At 44.2% G+C, this 25,276-nt stretch overlaps 1 protein-coding gene across 3 annotated transcripts in view; it reads left to right on the forward strand.

Moving 5' to 3' along the window:
- The window catches only part of GABRA4 (gamma-aminobutyric acid type A receptor subunit alpha4), a 654,190-nt gene that overhangs the window by 282,615 nt on the left and 346,299 nt on the right, over positions 1-25,276 (forward strand). For all 3 annotated transcript variants that reach the window (XM_069631719.1, XM_069631718.1, XM_069631720.1), the window contains exons 4-5: positions 8,375-8,595; positions 8,699-8,781. In XM_069631719.1, the coding sequence (XP_069487820.1) occupies positions 8,375-8,595; positions 8,699-8,781 (304 nt within the window). The remainder of the gene's footprint in view (positions 1-8,374; positions 8,596-8,698; positions 8,782-25,276) is intronic.

Here is a 25,276-nt window from a genome sequence, read left to right on the forward strand (position 1 = left end):
TAAACTATCACTGTAATGTAATATACATTTCATACAATAATGGATCACCATATGTATCGTTAATATCAGTGTGTATAGGCCCATATTACCAAATTACTGTGAATGCAACAGACGTCCAAGGCCAAATGATAATGATGTGTAATTATATTGCACTTACTTTTAAGTGCTTCATATGGAACAAATATACATACAATATCACCCAACCTGTCTTGGTACTCATTTTTCAACCTCAGAAGGATGAAAGGCTGAGTTGGCCTTGCAGGGATTCAAGCCTGCATCCTGCAACTCACACACACATCGCAGCAGCGAGCACTCAACCAACATAGCTATCTTACCGGATATAGCTATCTTACCAGCTATAGTCAAATGAGAACTTATATGTCTGAATGTTCTCAAAGTCAGAAAGCAAATTACACTCTGTAGTGGATACCATTAAATTGGCAACTGAGATTTAACAGCAGGCCACTTCATCTGCAGGTCTGGTGCAAAGTTGGCCACATGCCAAGCCTGCGTGGATCTACTTTTCCGGCTTCTGAGGTTAGCAAAATAGATACCTATTCGAGGGTTAAAAACTGTGTATTAAAGAATTTAGTAGGGCAGAGAAATCAGCGCACTCACACGGCATCCCATAATCTGGGCACTCATTACCTCAGACATGCAAACAAACATCCTGAACAGTTAGTATGCCATGGAGAAAGGAAAGATGGATACATTACAAGGAAGCATTAATGGTGACAGAATGAAATCAAGGGCCACTTGATTTGCTATGGTGAAACATTTCTACCCTGTACACAAGCTTTTAGGCACAAGGATTTTGTCAAGTGAACGAGGACACCGAGAAGGAATGTCTTGTGATGATCGTAACATAGACAACTGCAGAAAAAAACATGGTATAACTGCAACTTGCGAAAAGCAAAATACATTGGCCCTCATTACGACCCTGGCGTTGGACCATGGTGCTAATAGCACCATGGTCCATGCCGGTAACTTACAGACTCCGCCATGGCGGAATGGGGAATTACCGCCCCATTCCGAGGTTGGTGGGGCGGTAATTCCCCATGCCGCCATGGCCCTTCCCCATTCCCATTTTTGCCCCATAGGGCTCAATGGAAATGAGGAAGGCGCTAAGTACGGTGCCGCAAATTGCGGCACCGTACTTAGCACCAAGGTCCCTTTGCGGGTTGGATTTTAACGCCTGCAAAAAGCAGGCGTTAAAATCGCCAAACCGCAAAGGGACCTCGTAATCAGGCGTTAAGGGGTTAACGGCGCCGCCACCTTTTACAGCGCCGTTAACCCCTTAACGCCACGGTTGTAATGAGGGCCATAGTCTGAAATGGATGCTTATTCTACTCTAAATGCTTTTTGGACGTTTTAGTCTGCATTGTGAATTTGAGGTGTTTACGAACAGACACAATCAGCGATTCTCCCTCTGAAGTGTGCCTGAAATGAACCTTTAATAAGTCGAGCAATTATTGTATAGAATTCCAGAAAGACAAATCATTTGTTATTCCTTTTCTTTCTTATTTTTGGTCACTGCTCAAAGTGTTACACTTGTGGCACCTCCTTTTATTTGTAAGAGGCCTGAACAATAAAGAGCCACATGGCACTGGCCACAACCAAGGAGCTTCAATTTAAATAAATGAAAAATAAAAAATTGTGGCAGGTACCAAGGCTGACCACAGGGGTAGCAAGGGAGATCTCAGGGGTTGCAGGTGCCTCCCCGAAATTACATCCCTGGGGGCAAGTATAGAGAAAACTTAACGGGGAGTTTTACTCTGAGGGAAAGTAAGGTTAAAAGGAAATATGATTGAGGGGGGCCTGTCAGACATGGAAACAGACACTAGGTCGCAAATAGAGAAAAAAAAGAAAGGCACTGTCAATACATTTTTTTTAATAGGCCTCTGAACCTGCTAGAGCACAAAATATATCTCTTGTTAATTCAGTGACTCTGAATGGCCCGCCAGGAAAGACCCAGTCTTCCCGTATCCATGGGAGAAGTCTGGTCACGCTTCTTTACTGCAAACAAGTCCTACAGAATCTTGCAGGAAGTCCAAACACTGACATGCTTGTTCAGTTGGAGCAGTGAACAAGGCTCGGTAGAAGTTCAACTAACCTTTGTGAAAACCAATGTCAATGAAGAACATGCAGGCTGTATTTACTGGTCCAGCTTGTGTTCCATTTATTTCAAGGAGGCTGGTATCTTTTTTAATTGGGTCTGAGACTGAATGGCTAAGTGTGCGTGGCATGTGATTCTGGACATATACACGTAGCAGAAGGACTATTTCTGGGTAAACAACGCTTGTAATGTCTCCATCATTGCCTAGTTCCTGTTGATGGGCTGTGAATCACTGGAACACAATTGACATAGTGATATTACAGAATAACATGTACACATAATATACTTTGAACGTAAAGTACATTCACCTCATTTTGTTCCTCTTCACTTGGTCCAATACGCAGGTGTCACATAGTGGACATCAACTTACAAAATTGACATACAAGGAGACATACTTAAATAAGGCTATTTTTATATGCAAAATGTACAAGTGATGGCCAACATCAACAAGAAGCATATGACCCAAACTAAAAGGTGTCCGGATAGTTAGTGTCATGATGTGGTAGTGCTCAGGGATTACTGGGCAAAAGTGATCATCTCCTCGGGAAGTTAAATGTTCAAACAAAACGTTCTTCCAGTTCTCAGAACATCTGAAGCCAGGTGTCATGTGGCAAAGCCAGAACATAATTAGTAAGCTTGCATTTCTGGGGTTTAAGTGTTTCCCTTACCCTATTTCCCAAAGTTCTCAACATCTCTTCTCCTTAGTTCTCAGACCCAGTTTCTAATCTTTCCTAGGTTTCTCGCAGCCTTTTCTCTTTGTTCCTCAGTCCCATGTGTTAGCTTTATACTCAGAGCCTGTGGGTGAATTCTGGGATGGAGACTTTCAGTGGTGGACCTTCCATGATGGATTGGAGCCAGAGGATGGCATCTAGGGTAGGGTTCTCACTATGTTCTGAACTGCCTCCCTTTATCTAGGTTCTGCTCCTCCAACCACCTGCCCCAATGTTGCCCTTCTCTCTGGTTTCTCACCTCCCATCTCACTCCCACAATGTTTTGCACAATGCTGTCTTTCAATTTGTACCTTTTTGTGTCTCAGACTCTGCCCCTTCTTCTTTAACAATATCCAGTTTCCCACTTCTCTCTACCTCCTCCTCCCCTAGTCATTAAACAGGCTTCCACCTGTTCTCTTCAGTACGTTCTACTGCATGTTCCTTGATGTTGCCCAAAATGTCCTGTTCACTTCGTTATATCACCTCTTCCTTTACCTTCCTAAGGTTTCTCCACGCCTCAGCCTCTTTCAACAATTCCTCTACTCGCTCTGATTCACTTTCCTCTTTCTCCTATTCTTTTCTTATCCATCTCTCATCACTGTTTCCTAAAACCATTTGTATATTCTGCTTCCAACCAACTTTGCCCCTCTAGACATCTTCTTCACTCCTTTTTAAGCCTATCTTATAACTATTCCAGTTGCCTATCTTCACTTCTTTGGGCAACACCTCCCCCTTAGTCTGTCTCCCATAACAAGTAAGATTTCACAATTCAGTTCCAAATCTTCTTAACCTCTTTGAACACCTTCTTCCCTCAACTCCTCTGAACCCTTCTGCTTCTGGGCCTCGTGGTCAACTCCACCCAACCTCCTTGACTTTTTTCTCCAAAGCCCCTGGGTCTCACACTTTCAGGTGACTGATTCCTCACCTTCAGGGTTTGTCTTGTCTGAGCCCGCCAGCCATGCCTGAAGCCACCTGTCTCATACTTACCCCAGTTTTCTGTGTCTCTCCTTTTGTCTTCTGCCCCTCTCAGGCACTATGGACTGTGTTCCAGCCCCCTCTTTCTAGCTCTTTTTCAAACTCCAAATTATTGTTATTGCTACTAGACCTATCTGTGGCCTTTGACTTGGTTGACCATACCATACCCTGCAACCACATCTCCACAGCCGCCCTATTCTCCCCCGAAGCCTGTCAGTGGAGCTCATCTTTTTTTGCCCGACCGCACCTCACATGTCTTTGCCGGCAACCACTCCTCCACCTCCACCACCATCACCTGTGGGGTCCCCCAAGGCTCATGCATCTCCTCCACCCTCTACAATGTCTTTACCAAGCCCCCCAAATCCAATATACCAACTACGCTGATGACACCCAGATCCTCATTCCCCTTTCCGGCATCCATCACCAGGACAGTGCCAAAATTAACTGCATCTATGAATCTGTCCAATCCTGTTGGCGACCCATCAGGTTTGTCTGAATGATGATAACACAGAACTCCTTCTTGTCAGCAACCCAGCCCACTTAGCCAACCTAGAACCTGAATACTTCCACTTCACCATTGACAACAGCATTGTTCCGGTCTCCTCAGTAGTCAAATCCTTGGGCGTCCACTTGAACTCTACAAACCAAACATGTGAACTCCATCGCCTCCTCATCAGCATATACCCCCAAACTCATCAACGGCTGCGCCTAGACCTCTACACCGACAATTGCATCAACATCGCCCAAGCCACCTTCTGCTCCAAGTTGGATTTCTGCAACTCTCTCCTTGCTGGCACCACCAAAGGTAAGGTGCATAAACTACAAACTGTTCAGACAATGCCCTCTATGCTGCCCTGGGCCTAAAAAATCAGACCACATCTCTCAAGCCAGGAGGGACGCACATTGGCTGCCAGTGAAGGACCGTATCTTCTTCAAAATTCTTACCTTGACCCACTGCTGCATCAATAACACTGCTCCCAATACCTCTCAGAGCGTATCACCAAACTAAATTTTTCAAGACCCACCAGAACTGTGTATGCCAACCTCCTGCACCCACCTGAGTTCACAAGAACCAGAGCAGGAGGATCCAACTTCTCCGCATAAGCCACCACACTCTGGAATACCCTCCGACCCCACCTCAGAATAGAGAAGTCTCCGACTATGTTCAGAAAAAGACACACAAAAATTCTGTTTATCTGAACTGATCTGACTTGGAACCCCTGTACATACCTGACTTGTACATATCTGTAACCATTACTCTAAGCTCACAGCGTCTTGATGCCATCGGGGATTTCATTCGCTCTACAAATGTAATAAATAAATAAATACAAATAAATTAATTCTGTAGCTCCTCCTTCGGCTTTTTTTCTGTCTTCTTCTCTTCACCTCCCCAACCAGTTCAAAATGAACTCTTCCTCTTGACTCCACCAACTATTGATTGAGCTCTTGGAATTATATTGGGATTATATAGTCTCCCTCTGGTGTAAGGGGACTCCGGTACGGTAGATGGGATGGAGATTGGCTGAAGGGCACCACCTCTGGGAATCGCTTTCCACCCTGCTGTGAAACTTGGGATTGGTTTTCCTTGCCCATAGGTGCCCTACTTTTGACTGACAAACCTTGGCCCTGTCTTCCAGCCTCTCTCATGGTTATGGGAACTCAGGTGTGCTTGTGTGGTATAGGGAATGTATAAGTCATATTTTTCATGGTGTGGGTGGGTCTGTTGTGTCTGCTTGATTGCAGTTTCAAGAACCATGTCCATCATATAGGAGTCCCTAACTTCCTATTTTTTTGTTTTTGCTGGCATAGGGACTTTCTGACTGTCTCTCGGAGACGTTGGCCTTAGAATGGTGTCTGCACACGAGCGTTATGGGAAAGTTGCTTTCCTGAAAGTTCTGGATTATCTATGTTTACACAGTGATGGGCTTCTGCCATCTGTATGTTATATAATGGGGCTAGTGCTTGGATCTTAATAATCTCACACCCAGGCCCAAAGTCATATTGCTGCACCCAGTGTCCATGTTGACTTCACCATCCACCAACACAATCATTGTCACTGAGTTTAGTCTTAAACTAATGTCAAGGTGGCCATAGTCAGATTCTCCACCACGCACCATGTGCTACAGAGGTCTCACCTGCACTTTGAGCTTTTAGCATTTTGCAATAAAGTTTCAAAAAATGTCCAAGAAATAATTAGGTGTCCTTCTTTGCACATCTCTTGCATTATTTTCTAAGCAACATAACAGCCAAGCACTCTTTTTTGGGCCACCCCTATAATAACAGTTAATGAGGCACCTTCTGTCTTCTGTTCCAGCTGACTCTTGCCCTCTTGTTATAGGCGTTTGTACGCCACCACTTGTGTTTCTTCAATGCTGACATCAAATGTAATGTCTTGGAAACTGGTTTTGCTGCTGGCGATTACCTTAACTAAGCTCAATAAGGAAGCCATACAGAAAGTTTCAAGAGAATAGGTGGTGCATAGACAATATCCATGCCTTGTGCAGAAGATTGTCTCGGCCCGTACCATGAATACGCCCCTCTCTCATCCCAACTTCTTTGGCACACATGGAATGTAAGCAGAAATTGTGAGCCATTTTATAGATGAGATTCTGAGCATGCCCCGCAATTGCACATTGACTATACAAAGGACACCAGCTCTACTAACACTTTGAGGCATTTGGCCAAGCAAGCAAGGGTCATTTGCCGTCCACTGGTGACTAATTCACTAGCATTTTCTATCACCTATTCTGCAGGGGTGCAGGTTTTCATCTGACTAATCACAACCCATACTCCTACATCGCTTTCCTCTTCCTCTATACTCATGGCACATCCCATCAAAAAGAATCTGAGACGGCACCTTTCAACCAACCAATGCGCTCATGCAGCCAAGTCTAATGGTACCCCCGATTCACCACCCGGTCTCAAACCAACTCATGGCACTTTGAGAATAATATCAATGACTAGAATATAGCACCACCTCTTCACATACCCACTGCACCCTCCATCACCACTTTCAGAAAGCGTCTCAAAACAAACCGGTTTCCCTGCACATGACTCTGCCTCTACATACTCCCTGCTACAACTTCTCAATTGTAATCTTACTAGCCTACTCTGAAAACCTTTTGTAACCTCTGTTTCACCTCCCACCTTTTCAACCTTTGAAACCTGTAAGGCGCTCCAAGACCACCTGGGTAAGGCCAGTGTTGAACAAAGATGTTCGAATAAATAAACAATTTAATAAAAAAACACGACTGGGCACCACTATAACTGTAAGAGTACCCCACCTTTTTTGTTAACATCAAATATGTAACACAGGTTTTCAGTCCACTGCTACCGCAAAGAAGCCAATACCTTTCACTGCAACAAAACAACACTGGGTTCATGAGCTTGCAATTGATTTACAAACCTGCGGGACCAGTCATTGCCCTATCGACTAATTCTCAATGTTCTCCACTTCCCTCACCAAGCGCGAACTAACACTTTCCACTCCCAGACAGTATTTAAAAAAGCCTTTCCCCAGTCTCTGAACAGCACAACTCTACACCTCTAACACGAACTGACACATCCAGCCCTGACCAACACTCCAAGGACTATGTTTCCTCTCTGCACACAAAGACTCTTAACACATAACACCTACATAAATGTCACACACACAGACCACAGAGTACTTCTGATCGACAGGATCAACACAACGCACTGCAAACTTGCTTTTTACCGCTCCTCCTAACTAACCAAACCCATGTTCCTGCAGATCAGCCTGCAGATCAGCTACAGTGCCTAGACAGCATGCAATGGTAGTGGTGTGCATACAGACACTAATATCGTAACATATCAGAACACCCTCCAAGTCCCACGATGAACACGTAGCACTGTGCCGCAGCTTTTGCACTTCTGCTGCAATTAACATTTGAACAAGTTCCATCCCAAGAAATCCTTTCCTTTTTTCAATGTGCATACGAGCTCTATTAAGACAACAATCAATGCTTTCTTATAGTCCGTTTTCAGTTTCAATTACACCTTTTTGGTAGACACTGAAAAAGGAAGTCTTTTTTTTCCACTCCCTACAATCCACATTTTCTCCAGTAAATGTTTTCTTTCCAAGCCTTAAGAACCCACTTTTGTAATCCGTACTCACAGGTGATAATGGTGGCAATAACCTTCTTGGCGAGCTTCGCTATATAACTTTAACTCAGTCTGCTGGGCTGTTTCCTGGTCACTGTGCTTTTCATTATCACCAAAGCCTTTTAAACGAAGGCGAAAGCTGACAGCTTATATGTTTCTCAATACTTGGTGGTTTCTGTGACTTTTAAAATATAACAGGCCTATGCTGTTAAGCAATATATGCACACTGGGGATGAAAGGAGTTCTACCACGCCGTTCAAAAAGTGCCTTATTTGCGTTATGCATACTTTAGATTTATTGCTCATTAGAACATGTACATTTGTATGCACTAAGGTGTTTTTTTCGTTTTATTTTTCTGTAGACTACATTGTGAATCCTAAATGTTTATGTTGCGAATCCTAAATGTTTATGTTGATGTTTATTTTATTAAATGCCTTTTGTTTCTGTCCAGGAATATACAATGGACGTCTTTTTTCGTCAGACATGGGTTGACAAAAGACTTAGGTATGAAGGACCCATTGAAATATTAAGACTTAACAATCTCATGGTTACTAAAGTGTGGACACCTGACACTTTCTTCAGAAATGGCAAAAAATCGGTTTCTCACAACATGACAGCTCCAAATAAACTCTTCAGAATAATGAAGAATGGAACCATTCTATATACAATGAGGTATTGTTTTTTTCATTGCAGTGTTCAATGTCTATGTTCATGAACTGTATCTCTCTCTACAAAAGGAAACTAGATTATTTTTTTTCCTTTTAATTATGCACAGGCTCACCATCAGTGCTGAATGTCCTATGAGACTAGTGGATTTTCCAATGGATGGGCATGCGTGCCCTCTGAAATTTGGCAGCTGTAAGTTAAAGCTCAGATATTTCTTTTCACTGTTTACGTTTTCATTGAAGATTTCTTTTTTATATACATATATATATATTTTGTAACTTTATATATTTGTTTGTAACTTCATGCATCATAGTAGAAAGATGAGACATGTTATTCATTCAGTCGAATGTATAGAAAGGTATATTAATGTTTGAGTATTATAAAAATGCAATGCACTGTTAATGTCTTGGTGCTATATGATGATTGTCGTACCCATACAGTGGAATAAAAAAAATAACTAACGAGTAGTCTGTGAACGGTGATATAGTCCCTTAAATATCCATCCCTTGTTGTTTAGTAAGGAACACCAATTCAATTCAATGTTTATTTGGGAAAAAGAAATTCCCCTTAAAAAAAACAAAATCAATGAATCTCATTACAAATAGCATCATCATAAAAATATGCTTACGAGCAATATAAAATCATCATATCCCCACACTCAAATATGAATATGTAGTTAGAAATATCAGAGCATTAAGTGGTTAGTACATCCCTGGGTTGCCAGTAATTGATGTCTTTTGTACAGCACCCTTCACAAATGTAACAATAAGAACCAGCCCACCTTTGGAGACCCTGACCATTATAAATATAATGAAGCCAGGCCGCATTGAGCCACGCCTGCCTCCCTTAGTATCTGTGTCAGAGTGCTAGTTGTAGTATTATTTGCAGGGGCAGGACACAACAATTATGTGGCCTTGCTGATAGCGTTGCTCTCAGGGGAAGTCAATTAAACCTTGCCCTGGTGATTGGAACTCTTTGATTGGCGTGTGTTGCACATAACAGATATATTTGTGTTGAGCATGGTGTGATTATTATGTGCCTGCGATTGACTGTTTTTGAGAGCTCCATAGTCTCTCTCCTTTCATGTATATATGCAACCATTCTTTGCTTTAGTTGGTTTACCATGGAGTGGGCTAATGTGTCCGGTGCGGTGAAGTGGCTAAGTGCGTTCATTTCGGTTTGTATATGCTGTAGCCATGGTATCTACAGTGCTTTTTCTTTGCTTCGTAATGACTTTATTAATGATTTAGTGAGTCCGGCTTTCTCATTGCTCAAGAGGTGAATCGATTGGAGAACAGGTTGAATAGATACATCATCTTCTATATGAGTAATCCTGAGTTCCATATGCACCACCACATTTCTGATGTTATCACTGCACAATACTTTACATGAAAATATGCCCTGCAAAAACCTACATTCTTACCAGAGTACCAAAAAAAAGGCAAACCTGGTGTGATGTTGATTCGGAAGCGCTCTAGTTGGTTCCTAATTTCAGTGGTCGAGTCGAAGTGAGTGGGAGCAGGAGGGAGCAGCGGTCCTCTACTTTTTTTTAGTTAAGGTGCACCTTTTCTTTCCGTTTTAGAATAAACTTTGCTTGAACTACATGTGTGCTTACACAAGTGTAGTCTAATTATGCTACATTAACCTTTTCGTTGTTGTGTGTCAACACTTACCATAGCGCCCCAAGGCTGAGGTAGCTTGGACTCTTTCTCCTATTTTTCTGCTACACCCTCATGAGCCAGGACCCGCCTAACCAAAAACAGAATGTTGCATTTACAAAGGCTTTGTTGCCATAATTACAGCTGCACTTAATTTAGTGCTTTACCATAACAAGTTTGAGTCATCTCTGCCAACATGTGTTTTAACCTCTGGTCTTTGTCAAGGCTATCATTCATATACAGCTCTTCACTTAATTACACATAAAATTCCTGTAAACACATGTTTTTACCTCTGTCTTGTTTTGTGTACTTCCCGGTTTCAGGTATTTATTCACTGGTACACATCAACATTCTTTTCTCCTCTGTTGCAGCAAATGCAGTATGCCCGGTTCCTTGAATATTTGTTCAGCAATACCCAGCAATACATATACATATTAATCAATGTAGGTTTTTCTGGCACAGTGCAATTCTTGGTACTGCATACATTTACTTTCTGGGCTTGCGTAGTTACTGACCTATCATCTCCAAAGAGAGTTTTGAAGAGAGTGTTCCCTTCCCTTCCACTGTAATTCTTTACAAATCAGTGTAAAAGGGGTGTGTTAAAGCACTTTTTGCCAAAGATATAGGTTAAAAACATATAGATATTTTATATGTGATTATAAAGATAGTTTATTAACTAGTCCAAAACTTCAAGATCTGCCACAGTAGAGAGAGAAATATGTTTAAGCAACAAAGAATTATTCTCTGCTCAGTATAGACAATGGTCCTCATTACGAGTCCGGCGGTAACCGTGCCCGTGCTACCAGCGGGTTACTGCCGGACTCGTAAAATATTACGGGTGCCTGACTTCTCAGTGCCACCGGGACATTACAAGTCTGCCAGCCCGGGAAGTCAGGCACCGTTAAAATGTAAGTCCCCATTCCCAATAGGACTCTATGGGAGATGGGGCACACACACGGAAGTGATGGCACCGTTGCTAACGGTGCCAGTGCGTCTGTGACTGCTGTGCCTACCGTGGATGCTTCAGCAAGCAGGGTCAGACCTGTCGGGAACAACAGCCCCAGCAGGCAGACTCCTAGTTTGCCAGTCCAGAAACAAGTGTGCCGGTAAGCTTTCTGGCACACTTGTGTCCAGACAAGCAAACTTACAATGAGGCCCAATATGTTTAGTTGTGGCTATTCATTTTTTTACATTGCTCATAGACAATGCAGAAAGCATTTTCTGCCACTGGAAAAAACAATTCAGACAGGATACAATATTTGCAGATGGAATAATGGCAACGAATAAGAAAGCGTCCGAAAAAATGTCAACGGGAATTCATGTGCCACTCATAATTTCTATAAGTATAATATTTGCATCAGAATGACTGCACCACAGAATATGATGATCAGATTTCCTGATTTCCTTGTCCTATGCTTACTCTCCACATTAGAGCAAAGAGGCATACCACCACCGTGTTTTACTCCCTAAAGATATAAAAATGTTCCCAACAAAAAAGGGAAACACGAAACATATATGAGCCTTCGCTCTGCTTCGGGGAGGAAGGATAGCTCGGGGGCAATGCTTTTGTCTTGGAAGCAAGGCAACGCAACATAGGTTCAAATCCCGATCCCACGCTTAGAAACCACTCGATATTAAGTGCACTATAGAAGAACAATTATAATTATAATTACCCTCAAAGCTCCACTGATATTTGTGAATCTGTGACCTCCAGAGCAGTGGCATAGGATGGAACTTTAAGGGCAAAGAACTTCTATTAGTAAGCATAAAGCATCCCTATTGGCAAAGTTAATTGCTGTTTTACTCCCTGAAAAATCCTTTGATTCCAAATAGGCAATACAATCTTATTAGAGCCCATTTTTCAACTGTGACATAGGTAGTGAAATGACAAGGCACATAATACAATGTAGAGATGTGCCCTTCCATCCTCACCAAAGCCTAGACAAAAATCAACAGGAGCCTTACTGAGGTTTCTTATGAAGCGTTGTTGACAAACATCACATATATTTGCCTTTTGAGTTAGTAGCAGCAATGCTCATCAGTACAATAGATTGAGTGCCTTCTCTAACTTCTGAAACTCCCTGTTCTCATTTAAACAAGATGTATGGGGATGCTTGAGGCAATACACGCAGAACACATGATTATGCTGAAAAGCAATCAGCAAATGAGAATAGAAAGAAACAGAAGGTGCAATTTCCTAAACTGTTACCAGAGTTTCCTATCTTTAGCAAACAAGCAACACATTTCCTTCACTGTGCTGCCAAAATGACTTACTTGATTTTTGAAAGTTGCTGATTTGCTCTTCACCCCTAATGAGTGTTCTCCTGTGCCCTTCCCCCGGCTACTGTGCTAGCCTCCAATACTAGCTGACAGTGATCTGTAAAAAGTGCGGGATTGTAGCAGTAAAATCATGCCCAATACTATTTTGTAAGCAAAGCATATTTAAAGCCTCACCATGATATTATGGGCAATTCAAGAGCATGCCATGAATCTACATGTACACAATTATTTTGTCATGCATACAATATTGTTTGCAATATACACCATCCTAATATTGTTGCATAGGAATATCCAACCACTCAGTAAAACAGTTTTTCAATATCAGAGAGTTACTATATAACTTGTTGAGGTCTATGCCCAATGGAACTCTGAAAACTTGGAAATGATGTAGACTGTGTGAAAAGCATTCTAGCTGTTTTAATATTGATTGCCCTAATTCTATGTATGAGTAATTACAGGCATAGACCATACCCATTATCCCTTGCAGGGCAAGTAAACAATATTGCAATGTTGCTCTACACTGTTAGGGCAATGCTAGAAATGCTAAAGTAGGAGATGCTGAGCATGAATAACATTTACCTATTCAAAATCCTTAGAGGGCAAATACATATTTGAGTTTGATAATGCATCAACTGGAAAGGGTGCCACTTCAAAGTGCTTGTGTGTATATGTACAAACAAAAGGGTGCATGGGATGAGGTTACACATCCTATTAGCCTTCTTATTTACATTTAGTATCCAATATTTCAGCTGACAGTTGGGTTACATTGTGTAGGTGACACTTTTGCTAAGGCACCATGAGTAACATGAATTCTGGTGCTTGAATGTTATTCATATTAAAGTAAACATAAAACAAGTGTATGTAGGTACATGTCTGGTAACCTTCTGCAGAGTCAATGTAGGAAGAGTCAAGGTTATCTGGAAATTTCTAAATGTGTCCTAGGACAAAAGTTAGAGTCATAGGGCCTCATTACACGGAAGGCGGTGAGCCATGGCGCTATTAGCGCCATGGCTCATGCCGGTAACATACCGGCACCGCCTTGGCGGAAAGGGGATTTACCGCCCCATTCCAAGGTTGGAGGGGCGGTAAATCCCCCTTCCGCCATTGCCCTTCCCCATTCCCATTTCTGCCCCATAGGGCTCTATGGGAATGGGGAAGGCGCTAATTACGGCACCGCAATTTTGCGGTGCCGTAATTAGCTCCGAGGTCCCTTAGCGGGTTGGTTTTTAACGCCTGAAAAAACAGGCGTTAAAGCACCAACCCGCTAAGGGACCTCGTAGTAAGGCGGTAATGGTTAACGGTCACCGTTACCATTAACGGTGGCCGTTAACCATTACCGCCTTCCGTGTAATGAGGCCCATAGTGTATAAATGTGGTAGAGTCAGGAATAGGAGTCTGCTTACTGTTATTTTGCCAAAGTAAATTACTGTGCTGTCAACAGGTAATTACAATGAGGTAATTTACATCGGCAAAATAACGTAGAACCATAGGAGTCATGGTTGGGGAGAGAAGGTAATTTGGTTGATGTGTGCAGGCATATCTTAGTTTGATCTTCTGTGTTCATGGAACTATTATGTTTTCATGTTTCCTTTAACTTCTTGAGGATGTAGTCTGTTTTTAGGGTTTTCATGTGTTTATAGTCACTTAAGGGATAGTAGGGTATTGTAAATAGGCTAGACCAGACTGTAAGGACTAGTTCGTCTCATTTAGCTTTATTAAGAGAGAAAGCAAATATCAGGTAATTGGTGTGTATAACTAATTTCTGAGAAGGTTGGAATTGTCTGTGTGTGCTGCTAGAACTCTTCTGAAGGAAGCAGGGAAGCTCACATGCTGACTTCTTAGACGGAACATTCACTGGGAGGCCATACCCTGGATTCCTACTTCTCTTCCATTCTGCCCATGTCAAATATAAACATTTGCCACATTTGTCAGATGGCATGCATCTCTCCACACATTGACACAAACTACAACAGCTCAGTGCTTTCAATTTTACGCCAGACAATCGATCAGTAGTGGTGCAAGTTTTGAAACTTTCAAACACTCACTGCTCTCACTCGCTTGCCAGAAAACATCCCTATAAACCTAAACAGAGAACTATCTGGATCCCTTGATATATTGGCTTGCACTATTCACAAAATAATCGACAATCCTACCAAATACTATAATACATGGTTTGATACTGCAAAATTCAAATACAATGCATTTAAATATTGCTGGTAAAATCTCTGAATAACAAATATAAACACAATAAGGAGGCTACTGTGTGACTATCACTTGCAAAAAGTGTACCTTTACAATCTTTCAGGCCACAAATACCTCTGCTGAAACCCTTCATATTTGCACAGACTAAGAAACCCCACCACTGAAAATGCAACAGATCCCACTGCCTCTCAAGCATTGGTCAACAACCTGTGCACATTTCTTGTGGTATTAAAGCAAAAGGATTGACGCAAACATCAGAAACCAGATCAGATTGTCTAACAAGTCACTACAGGGTAACACACTATCGTCGTTGCTATCTTCCATCAAATGTGTCACCACTAAAGACATCACATAAGTCATCCAGGGAATACATGCATCTTCAGTACACATTTACCCATGCACAGCTTGACCAATAACAGAAAACATGGCTTCCTTGGCTGCATTCAACAGTTCAATAGAGTACTAGAATTTTCTATCAGTGCTAAAAGAAATCTTGTATCTATCCACTGTTATAAAAACTGCCAGTGACCTGCACCGCCTGGCATATTGCCCAATCACTAAAATACCCTTTCATAGGCAGGCTCCTGTTGATAATAGCCCTAACCAAGTATTAGAATGCAGTGAGCCCTGGAACCTGCTGCATGAGTATAAATACGGGTTCAGGGACTCCATAGCATGCAATCTAATATCCTGCTTATGATAGATGGGCTCCAGCAATCAATGGCACAACATGTCTGCCAATCATCTTCTGTTAGAACTGCCTGAAGCTTTAAATCAGCCCACTCTAGTCAAATGATTTGAAGCCCATATCGTTCTGGAAGGCTGTGCCCTGAAATGGATCTCCTCCTACATGGAAGACTGATAATTCTAAGTCAAATCTGGGTCTTTTGTCTCCAGGATTAATATCAGAAATTTTGGAGTGCTACAAGGTTCACCACAGTCGCTCTGTCTATTTAACACCCATATAAAACTTCTAGCAGATCTCCTCAACACTGTTTTTTAACTTTCAACCCTACACTGATGACACCCACATAGGCTTCAGATTAGACAGATCTCCACAGGCTGAAGATCAAATCTCATCTTGTCTCTCATTAAAACAGAACTGGATGATGAACAGCAGTCAATGCTTAAAAGCTAAAATGCTTCCAAGACAGAGATCATCCTTGTTGGCTGCTCAAATGCCCTTTAGCTACGCCTTATATGTCCTCCTAATAAAGGATCCCTGTCTAACACAATTTTCTCTGTAAAAAATCAGGGACCCCATTACGAGTTTGTCGGTGCAGTAAAAAAGTGGTGGTAATTCTGTGCCTGCCACTTTTTGGGAAGTAACAGAATTACTGCCATTTTTACCACACCAAATTCTGAGTTTGGCATTCAAGTGGAGGACTTAGCTCCAGCATAATCCTGGAGGTAAATCTTCCACTTTAAAGCCAATAATAAGTGCAATTACCACAGAGGAATTAACACTGATGATAATCCTAGCAAAAACCCCACAGAGTCCTATGGACTCCAGATATTGCTACTGACACTGTCTTGCCAGCACTTTAATCACATGGTAAACCCATGGGACCAAGTGGCAGTAACAGTAACTGATTTTGGTGGTAATTTGGCAGAATGACCACCGAATTAACGTCAAACTCGGAATGCATAACCTTATAAAGTGGAAGTGACTAGAGCCATGGTCATATCCCTTTAGGATTACTGCAGGTCTAAAACAGTGATACTGGGACTTAAACCTATGAACCACATCAGCCCTTCCCTAACATCTCACCAGTGCTTCCACTGGATGGAAGCATTGACATCAAATTCCTCTTCTTTACCCACAAGCTGTGCTTAATTTGTGTCCGTGTTTGCCAAGGGTCAGCCCTGGCACTTGTTTTTGAGCCCTGGCACTTATTGTCTCAGAATCAGTTTGATTATGATGTTGTCACACACAATAAACACCTATAGAATCAGAGTAAAATGTAAATGATAATTGTGTTTAAAGATGCACTTAAACATTAGCCTCATGTCAAGACACGAGTATGTCATTGTATGTTTATGTTGATTGGTATTTGTAATTCACACATCTGCCATAGAGAGTATATCCATCCACCACACTAAGCCAGTGGTAGTTACAACTTTAACCCCATATATGTTTCCAACATGGAGAGCAGACATGGGTGGTGGCAAAAATGGGAAGAGAGCTGCCCATCCTAACGTGTCATTGGCATGTTAGGAAATATTTGAGTGCCGGCACTTATTTATTTACAAATTAAGTACTGCTCACAAGACATACTATGGTTCAGGACCTATCTATCTTAATAAGAAAATCCCCAAAATACCGCCCACCAGGATTGTTTATTTATTTATTTATAATGCGCACCTCACCCGTGGGTATCTGGGCGCAGTACAAGATAATGCAAATTCTTGGTTTACAGAGATACATTTAAACCGTGCAAATAATTTAGTAGCAGAGGCAGGTAGTCAATACAGTACAGTATATAGCAAGAATCTGGACAGAAAGAAGTATTCACAGTAGGGAGGCAATGCCTTAAGGAAAAGCGAGGATAAATTACAGATGGAGCATGAGAGAGGAGATATTACAAATATACATGATAAGGCTGGTGCATTCTTAAGGGTCATTGTTAGAAATAAGCCAATTCTTCATGTTATGTCTGAAACTGGAGAGGGATTGGCTAGATCTGAAGTTGGAGGGGACAGAATTCCAAAGTTGGGCCGCCAGTACTGGGAAGCTATTGCCTCCTACTTATTGGAATTTGTATGTATTCACTTGTAGGAGTACCAGACTGGATGATCTGGTGATTCTGGTGTATTGTTTTGGAACACACTTGTAAACACGATATTGGGGAGCTGCGTTATTGAGGCATTTATGGGTAAGAGATGCAGTTTTAAGTTATATACTTTCTTTAATAGAGAGCCAGTTGTGGTCTCTTCTTATGGAGGAAATGTGTTGTTTACACAGGATGCTCAGGGCTGTCCTAGAGCGTTATTGTGCAGGATCTGTAATTTTTTTGTGATGTATTTGTTGGCCCCAAGGTTTAGTCCAGTACAATAGTCAATTTTGGAAAGTATTAGGCCTCTGGACAGAGTGATGTAGCTTTTAGTGGAGAGGTAGGGTTTACATGCTCGGATGAGCTTGCAGGGGTAGGCACTTGCCGAGGCAGTCGCACTGACCTCCTTTCTCATATTTAGGGAGGAGTCTAGGTAAAAGCCTAACATTTCTACTTTGCTGGTGACTTTTATGGTGTTGCCATCGATGTTAAACTCGGGTTACTCAGATCCACCAGCTCCATGACTCTCCTATCAGCAAGTAACTGACGTTTCTTTTAGAAGTTTAGCGAACCATATGAGATTAAAAAAATTATTAAAACCCTGAATCCTCAGGAAAAATCTTTGACGCTGGACTATCGTTTCGGCAACCTCCAATGAGGCACCACTCACGTCGATGGCCTTCAATTGAGCAGTTGCACGTACAGCACCCTAGAGATTATGAGCGTATGTCCTCCTGACACTTACTCCTTCATGGGCCCATACCTGTAATATCAGATACTGCACTTGTTTATCTTGAATTATTATTCAGTACCCTGCACTTGTTATATGGTGCTGGCTGTTGCACGTATCCCCTGCCTTCCCTTTTGTACTTACATGATTTGAAACGTAATAGAGCATCGTCAATGCCATTTCCCTTTGTCCCCTTCCCTCACCTCCCCTATCATCTCCCATTGGGATGCCTTGAAACGATTGCATCTCAGTAAGCACATTAGAAACTAATAATGAATAAAGGAATAAATTAGCTTGAATTTCCTGTATTTAACAAATGTAAAAGCATGAGTGCCATATCAGCTAGCGGGGGGGATATGGCCACCCATGTTTTTTCTCCTTAAGGTTTCAGGTGCATCTGGTGTTGCAAATGGAAGGACGCTAGCACTTAGTATCTGAGCCCCTACATATCAAGACACATACTGAGCGGGCGCCTAGGAATTTCAAGAGATGTCGGAGATAGATCAGGTAGGCACATACTGTAACTTGTCTTCTGTGGTTGATCAAGAGGTAATGCCAGGCCTCCAAATAGTTTCTTCTCCCTTCACTCCTTCAACAATCACATATTCATCTCTATGGTATGTGTTAAATTAAAATAATACAGCTTCTAACTAAGACAATTACCCCGATTGTTATTCTTAAAGAAAGACTCATCTTCTAATTCTACTCTAACCCTCCTTAACTCTCATTCAAATTCTAATTGTATTCTATTATAATAGGTTTACTCCTCTTATTCTAATTTTCTAATTCTATTTCATTCCTTATTCCAACACCTGGGAGCAGTTTCCTACCTCTCAGGAAAGTTTCTAAAAACGAATTCCTGGCAAACAAAGTCATACAAGGAGATGTCGAGATATCAAGTTACCAAGATACTTAAATTATACAACTCCTCAATAATACTATTGAAAAATACCCAATGATCTCCAACATAACATTCAGAACAAAGATCCTGGATGCGTGTGTATATATTCAAATCCTGGAACACATAAGAGGTTGTTATGCGCTGAGCGGGAAATAAAAACATGCAATTGATTTTTAGTTTTTCCTTTTTTTGCTCCAGCTCCATTTTCGTGCCATCCTGAGACATAAGAATGCAGCAAATAGAAATGATAGCGTCGTTGTGATTTCCTACTCGTTTCAGGAGAACACTTCATTTGACAACTGGATTAGATTTAATTGCAGAAGTAAAGCAAATGGTTCCAATGGAGCACACCTCACATTAGCACCTACTAATGAGCAGGTGGATTCCAATGCCACCTCTGCTCTTCATCAGGTACAACGCCCCCATTCATGACACCCTCTAAACGGCACAGCCTCACTTGGTGCAACTGTGCAGATGACACATACACCATTCTCAAAATGTCAATGAAACACGACACAGAAGCCACTCTCAACAGCTGCCTGGATCAAGTTAATGTGTGTATGATCAAATAAACTAAAACGAAACAGGAACAAGACAGAGATCATCAGGTCCTCACTGGACACCACACCACAGAGAGCAATTCCATAGCATGAAGAGATGGGTATTTCCGTGGTAACCTCAAAAAAGTGGTAAACAATGTAGGGATTTTGATGGACAGTGGGATAATCCTGGAAACACAAATCAATGCCATAGCTAGGAAATGTTTCTACCAGTGACACTCAATGAGCTAGTTAATGTCTTTCCTTAGCTACCCAGGCAGAACCCTCACTGTCATTTCCCAGATGTACTAAATATTCAACTGTGTCATCAGCATACATCTCGGCATGTCAGATCACCTTACTAAGAAACTGAAATGCACCCAGAACAATGCTGCACGATTATTACTCCGACTCAACCGGAGGGAACATGTTAAGCCAGCTTAGGATCACTCCACTGTCGACCAGTCAAGTGCAGAACACATTTCAAAACACTCTGAAACACACATGCTGTGCTCCTCGATGTGACGTTGCGAGCATGAATGACGCATACACGAGCCTCGTTCCGGTCCGCTCATGCGCGATCATAATAAAGAACGTCCATGCGGGCAGTTGCCGCCGGGACGCCGTAAGGCACACACGCGTGTCCCGTGTCTCCTTGTGTGGATGCGTGTGAACGAGTGTGTGTGCAGGGCGGCCCGAGGCACGGGTTTGCCCACAACATCTGGCGAAGAGACGGGATGCAAACGGAGCGTTCTGCTGACATAACGCTGCATGTACACGGCAGCAACGTTATACCGGAGCATTCCCCGAATCCTGCGCGAGCAGAGCGGATGGGTTTCTACGCAGGACACGTGGCAGTAGCGGCCTGAAAAGCTGCTCATGCGCTGCTCACGTTCCATAGAAACTACTGTGAACACATTTTTGGAATCCTGACAGTTCTCGACATCCAAGAGGACTGTCTTTCAAGCAGTGGTAATTGGAGGGGTCCACGGCCACGTTGATCCCCACCACGCAGTGGCCTGAGGTACGTCAACTGTCTGCACAAGTCAGGTTTGCGGCCTCTAAACCCTGAGGAGGTGCCAATGCGACCTGTGAAAATGGCAGAGAGTGACGAAGATGCAGGGACAGTGCAGGTGGTGTTAAGGAGGAGACAACAGGGATCTCTGTTACCCATGCAAGAATTCGACACGTCAGGTCCACCCTCAAAATTGGGCCCAAGATGGCTGCTGTGGATAGAAAATTGGACATGTACTTGACTGCAACAGGAGAAACTAATGATGATGCAAAAAGGGCAACTCTACTGTACTCCGCGGGTATGGACGTCCTATGCATTTATGAGTCCCTTAACCTGCAAGTAGTCACCTATGATGCGGTCAAGACTGAATCATTTTATTCCGCTGTCCAACGTGGACTATGAGAGGTTCCTATTCAATAGTGAAAAACAGCGGTAAGAAGAGTCGCTTGATCAATTCTGCGCTCGCCTAAGACAAATGGCCACGACGTGCAGATGGGACAACAAGGAGGCCATGATTAGAAATCAAGTCATCCAAGGCTGTGGCTCAGGCAAACTCCGCAGACAGGTGTTAAGGGAGCCAGGATGAACGCTGTCACAGATCCTGGACAGTGGAAGAATATATGAACTGGCAGAATCGAGGGATGCCACTATGGACTCGGCGTTGCGTCCCGGCAGGTCAGAAGAGGCGTTTGCAGTCGGGAGGCAGTCCATTTCAAAGAGTAAGTGGAGCCAGAAACGCCAAGAAGCAAGTCCAACGCATGGAGTGACGTTCATTTGTCAGTATTGCGGATACGATTTGCCGCACTCGGAAGAATGTCCCGCAAAATCCAGATCCTGTGGCAGATGCAATGGACTCGGACACTATGCCCGGATGTGCCGCGCTCCTGCGCCGGTGGCTACTCAAAGGGGTCCGGCCAGGTTGTTTGGCAGCGGGTCGAGGGGGCAAAAGAGCATTGCGACAGTTGAACAGGACATGCAGAGGCTGAACATGGCCGAGGAGGAAGAAGATAAGGATGAGGTGTTCTTCATTTTGAGCATAGCCACAGGGGCAAGGAAAAAGAGGCAGCCCAAATGCATCGTGGACCTTCAAGGGGTCCCTACACAAGTGATGATTGACACGGGAGTCTCGGTATGTTTGCTGGCCTCAGATCACTACCAGTCGATCCCACAACCACCACCGTTGGATGTCCCCATTCTGATCTTCACGTTCGGCGGCGACACACCACTCCCCATCAAGGGCGTCTTTGTGGCGCCCGTTTCAAAGGGCGGCAAGTCCATAAAAGCACGATTTTTCATCACTGACGTGAGCCCCCACTCCCTGCTTAGCTGTGCGGCGTCGGAGGCATTGGACCTTGTGCATTTTGCGTTTGCAGTCTATCAAGTTGACATTGAGCAGCTACTGGCCAGATTCTCAGGAATTTTTGAAGGAGTGGGAAAGTTGAGAGCTCCTCCTGTGCGTCTCTACATTGACGACACCATCAGGCCTACGGCTCTCAAACATCGACGGATCCCGTTCCATCTCCGGGAGCAGGTGGAGGAAGAACTCCGCTCACTGGTGAGAATGGACATCATCGAAAGGGTGGAAGGCCCGACGCCCTGGGCCTCGCCCATAGTGGCCCCCAAGCCAAAACAGCCGGGAGCGGTGCGCATTTGCGTCGATATGCGCCTCCCGAATGCGGCTATCAAAAGGGAGAGACACATTACTCCCACTCTCGATGATATTATAGGAGAACTGCAAGGGGCGAGAGTCTTTTCGAAGTTAGACTTGAGGGCGGGCTATCATCAGCTCGAGCTCCACCCGGACTCACGTTATATCACGACTTTTACGACGCATGATGGCCTCTATCAGTTTAAGAGCCCTGAGTTTCGGCATTTCATCTACTGCAGAAGTTTTTCAAAATACCATCAGGGGGGCACTGGCAGGACTGAAAGGGGTTTTGAATATGAGCAATGACATTTTGGTGTTTACAGACTCAGAGGCAGAATGCATGAAGAGATTGGAGTGCACGCTGAAGAGGCTAGAAGATTTGGGGCTTACCCTACACCGTGAAAAATGTGAGTTTTTCAAAGACAGAATTGGGTTTTTCGGCTTCATCTTTCATGCCAGCGGCGTGTCGCCCGATCCTGCAAAGATCAAGGACATTTGGGAGGCTGCAGCACCCCAGTCCCCAACGGAGGTAAGGAGTTTCTTGGGGATGGTAAACTACTGTGGGCGCTTCATTAAGGGTTTGGCCTCCTTGTCGGAACGCCTCAGAGCGCTGACCAAGAATGACGCTGTCTGGGTGTGGGAAAGGAAAGAGCAAGAGGCATTTCAGGTCATCAAAAATGCCCTGTCCGACGGAGACACCATGGCGTACTTCGACCCCACTGCTGAGTCCGAGATCGTTGTTGACGCCAGCCCGGTGGGTGTAGGCGAGGTGCTGATGCAAGCGGACAAGAGAGGGGACATGCAACCAATTGCATACGTGAGCAAGGCGCTCACAGACACAGAAAAGCGTTACTCGCAAATAGAAAGGGAGGCCTTGGCCATACTGTGGGGCTGTCGCCATTTTCGTCTCTGCATCCTGCGCAAGCCGGTCATAGTCGTGACCGATCATAAGCCCCTGCTGCCCATCCTGGCGGGTGTGTCATCAAAACCTCCACCCAGAATATGAACGAATGATGCTGGCCCTTATGGAATATGGGGTTCGACTGGTGTACAGACCAGGGACCAATAATCCGGCAGACTATCTGTCGCGACACCCAAACCCAGAGAATGTGGAAAACACCAAGGAGATGTCTGACTGTCATATGAGGGCTGCTGTGTCATGTGGTGGAAGGTGCGTTGCCGGTGGCGCTGTCCAGACTCACCATAGCGACAGAGTCCTCCAAGGATGAAGTGTTCCACATCATCAAAACGGCGGTTAGAAGCGGCGATTGGAGAGAGGTGCTTCAGAACAATTCAAGCTGGCAGGCTGACGCCCAGAAAGACCTTCAGGTGCTTTGGAGGGTGAGGGATGAGCTATCCATTTCTGACGACGGACTACTGCTGAGGGGGAGGCAAATTGTGATCCCACAGGCGCTGAGAGACTGTGTATTGGAGTTAGCTCACATAGGGCACCAAGGGGTAGCCAAGACCAAAGCGCGGCTTCGACTCAAGATGCGGTTCCCTGACCTCGAGGGAATGGTCAAGCTGTTTATAAAAAGGTGTCTCCCATGTCAGGCGGTGAATCCCAGGGATAAAGCTCCACCGATCTGCTCAATGGAACAGAGCGAAAAGCCCTGGGGAACTGTCCATGTGGATTTTGGATCAAAGGGTCGGGGCATGTATTTTTTAGCGGTGGTAGATCAATGGTCCAGATATCCCGAGGTGGAGGTCGTAGAGTCCACCGCCACCGAGTACACCACCAGGGCCTTGGACAAAATGTTTGCGGCCCATGGCTTCCCCGAAATACTATGCTCAGACAATGGTCCCCCATTCACGGGCAGCCAGTTCGCACAGTATCTCAAAGCGAGGGGCATCCATCACCGGAGAGTATCCCCGTTGTGGCCGCGTGCGAACGGGGAAGCTGAAAGGCTCATGCGCACGCTAAACAAGGTGCTGAGAATATCCGCAAGCGGTGGGGAGGACCTTCCGAAGAAGGTTGTGGAATTCCTGTGAGAGTATCGGACCATGCTGCATCAATCGACGGGCGTAGCCCCTGCTGAAGCGCTATTCGGGTGCTGCCCTCGTGGCATGATACCGGAGATAGAAGGAAGAGTACCCGGGGTCATTGACAATGAAAAAGTGAGGGAGGAGCGAGCAGCCCGCAATCAGATAGAGAGCGAGAGGAGAGGTCTCCAAGACAAGGAAGTGGCCGTAGGTGATTCCGTGCTAGTTCAGAATCGCCACCCAGAAGGCAAACTGTCACTGCCTTACGAGCCTCACCCGTGGACAGTCACGCACGTGAAAGGAACCATGGTCACGGCAGCATGCAAACGGGGGACTGTCACCCGCAACAGGTCCTTTTTCAAAAAAGTGGACACTTCAACGAGGGCTAGTAGACCGGACGAAAGCACCTCTTCCGATGCTGTCCCCGAAGGTCAGGCGGAGGACGCCCAGAGGGAGGCCATTCCGCATGCAGATGGTCCCAGCTCGACTTCGCAAAACACCCCTCGGTACCCTGTGCAAGGAAACCGCAGACTGCCGGCTCGCCTCAAGGACTATGTCCTGGACTCGGGAGACTGAACCGAGGTTACAGCAGCCAGCCAACCCACGTTGGGTTACATGCTTTATGTTTATGGGTTATTCTGTTCATCCTTGTTGATGTTAGATTTTTTTGTTGAAGAAAAAAAGGGATGTAACGTTGCAAGCATGAACGACTCATGCGCGAGCCTCATTCCGGTCCACACATGCGCGTTCATAATAAAGAACGTCTGTGCGGGCAGTTGCCGCCGGGACGCCGTAAGGCACACACGCGTGTCCCATGTCTCCTTGTGTGGATGCGTGTGAACGAGTGTGTGTGCGGGGCGGCCCGAGGCACGGGTTTGCACACAACACTCAGGTCCATAGAGCCTCATTAAGTCCAGGAAAGACTACTCTGGAATATACCTATGTTCAAGGTCACCC

This window comes from Ambystoma mexicanum, chromosome 6q, assembly GCF_040938575.1.
Source record: "Ambystoma mexicanum isolate Mex_15411 chromosome 6q, UKY_AmexF1_1, whole genome shotgun sequence".
NCBI classification, from domain to species: Eukaryota; Metazoa; Chordata; class Amphibia; order Caudata; family Ambystomatidae; genus Ambystoma; species Ambystoma mexicanum.